The 1,874-nt window shown below is 15.8% G+C and overlaps 1 protein-coding gene across 1 annotated transcript; it reads left to right on the forward strand.

The window, feature by feature from the left end:
* Nucleotides 1-364: 364 nt before the first annotated feature.
* PGAL8A_00303700 (conserved protein, unknown function) lies at nt 365-1,844 on the forward strand (the record flags this gene model as incomplete). Its single annotated transcript, XM_028672040.1, has 7 exons — nt 365-401; nt 509-579; nt 679-813; nt 910-1,105; nt 1,193-1,295; nt 1,387-1,645; nt 1,776-1,844. 7 exons carry the CDS (start codon nt 365-367, stop codon nt 1,842-1,844), a joined length of 870 nt encoding a protein of 289 aa, XP_028528633.1.
* Between the last annotated feature and the right edge of the window lie 30 nt (nt 1,845-1,874).

Below are 1,874 nucleotides of genomic sequence, written 5' to 3' on the forward strand. Positions count from 1 at the left end.
TTTTTTTTGTCATAGTTTTAATTTTGTTAATTTATAAATATTTATAAAATTAAAATTTTTATTCTATGTCTGAAATTTAAATTTTCGTAGCCTCTTTAAAAAAAAACGAAAAATAATTACAAATAAATATTGCATTATTTATTTTATTTTTTTCTAAAATTTTTTTTTAAAATAGTTTAAAAGAAAAAGAAAATTTTTTTTAAATTATTTTTTTTTTTAACTTTGAAAGAAATAAAAAATATTTATATTTTTTGTTTTATTGAAATAAATGCATAAATTGTAATAAAAATATATTGTTTATTAAAAATAATAAAAATAAATTAAATATTATACCTCTTTAAAATTTAAACTGATTTTATATAAAATGGATTTTCCAAAATTATTAAACAAACCTTCAATAGGTATAATAAAAAAAAAAAATTAAAAAAAAAAAGATTATATATTAGAATAAAAGTATGAAAAGTGTTATTATTTTAACAATTATATATTTATTCAATTCGAATTATAGACTTATTAAAAAATGATTTTCCTCATTCAAGCAAATTTGAGTTAGAACATACTAGTATTTCTAAATATCCGGTACTATATAGAAAAAAGAAGAAAAGTTTTTGTATTTTTTAATTAATATTTTTATATATATAAATGATTTTTTTTTTTTTTTTTTTTTTTTTTTTGTAGTTTTTAAAAAGTGGTTTATCCTTTTCAAATAATATATACAGTGTTTATACAAGTTTTAAAAATAGTATTTATGACACAAAAAATGAAATAAAATTTGATAACACAGGAGTAAATTTTCTAGATATAAAATATCAAGTAATTATTTGTATATAGTTTTTAAATATATTATTGTTATTATTGTCAATATTTTTTTTTTTAAATTATTATTTAACTGATTTTATTTTTTTTTAGCCGAGTTTCATAAAAAATGTAAATGTGTGTGGAAAATATATGAAAAATAATGGGAAAGCAGATGACTCATTTGAAATATACACTGAATATAATACAGAGGATACAAATATATTTTCATCAATTAATGTGAGAAATTTATTTTTTAAATATATGCATGTATATTCTCATCCAAAATATTCAAATTTTAAATGTGGAGGTAATAATTTCTTATCATAATATTATAAAAATATAAGTTTATAGCATATATATATATATATGTATATATAATTTGATTTATTTATAGGTTTAATTCAAGGAAATTTAGATATCAAAAACTTACAATACTCATTCGGTGGTGCATATACGAAGAATCATAATGATAATCATTATATTTTTTCATTAAGATCGTAATATTAAAGAAAATGATAAAAAAAAGAAAATGTTGATTCATTTATGTATTAATTACAATAATTTATATATATATTTTTTTTTCTTTAGAATTCCAAGCAACAAACATTTATGTGGCTCATTAGCATTTAATTTATATTTTCAAAATAAGAATATAAATGATAACGCTGTTAGTATTGAAGTTATTCAAAATTTCATAGAGAAAAAAGCAAATATAAATGTTGCATCAGTTTGGTTTGTTAATAATAAAAATACTTTTATAAAAACAAAAATTAGCAATGATACTAAAGTTGCTTTATCACTAACTCATAAATATAATGAATTTGTAACTGTAACATTAGGATCACAGGTAAAATCATCTTATTACATTAAAATAAAATAATAATAAAATTATGTTTTCTTTAATGTTTTAATATAAATCATTATAAATGTATTTTTTTTTTTTTTTTTTTTTTTTTTTTGAAATTAATTTTTTTTAGATTGATATATCAAAAATATCTTTACCAGATAATACAAAATTTGGAGTTAAATTATATTTAAAATCCTAGTTTTTTTTTTTTTTTTTTTTTTTTTTTTTA

This window comes from Plasmodium gallinaceum (assembly GCF_900005855.1).
Source record: "Plasmodium gallinaceum strain 8A genome assembly, contig: PGAL8A_v1_87, whole genome shotgun sequence".
Lineage (NCBI taxonomy): Eukaryota > Apicomplexa > Aconoidasida > Haemosporida > Plasmodiidae > Plasmodium > Plasmodium gallinaceum.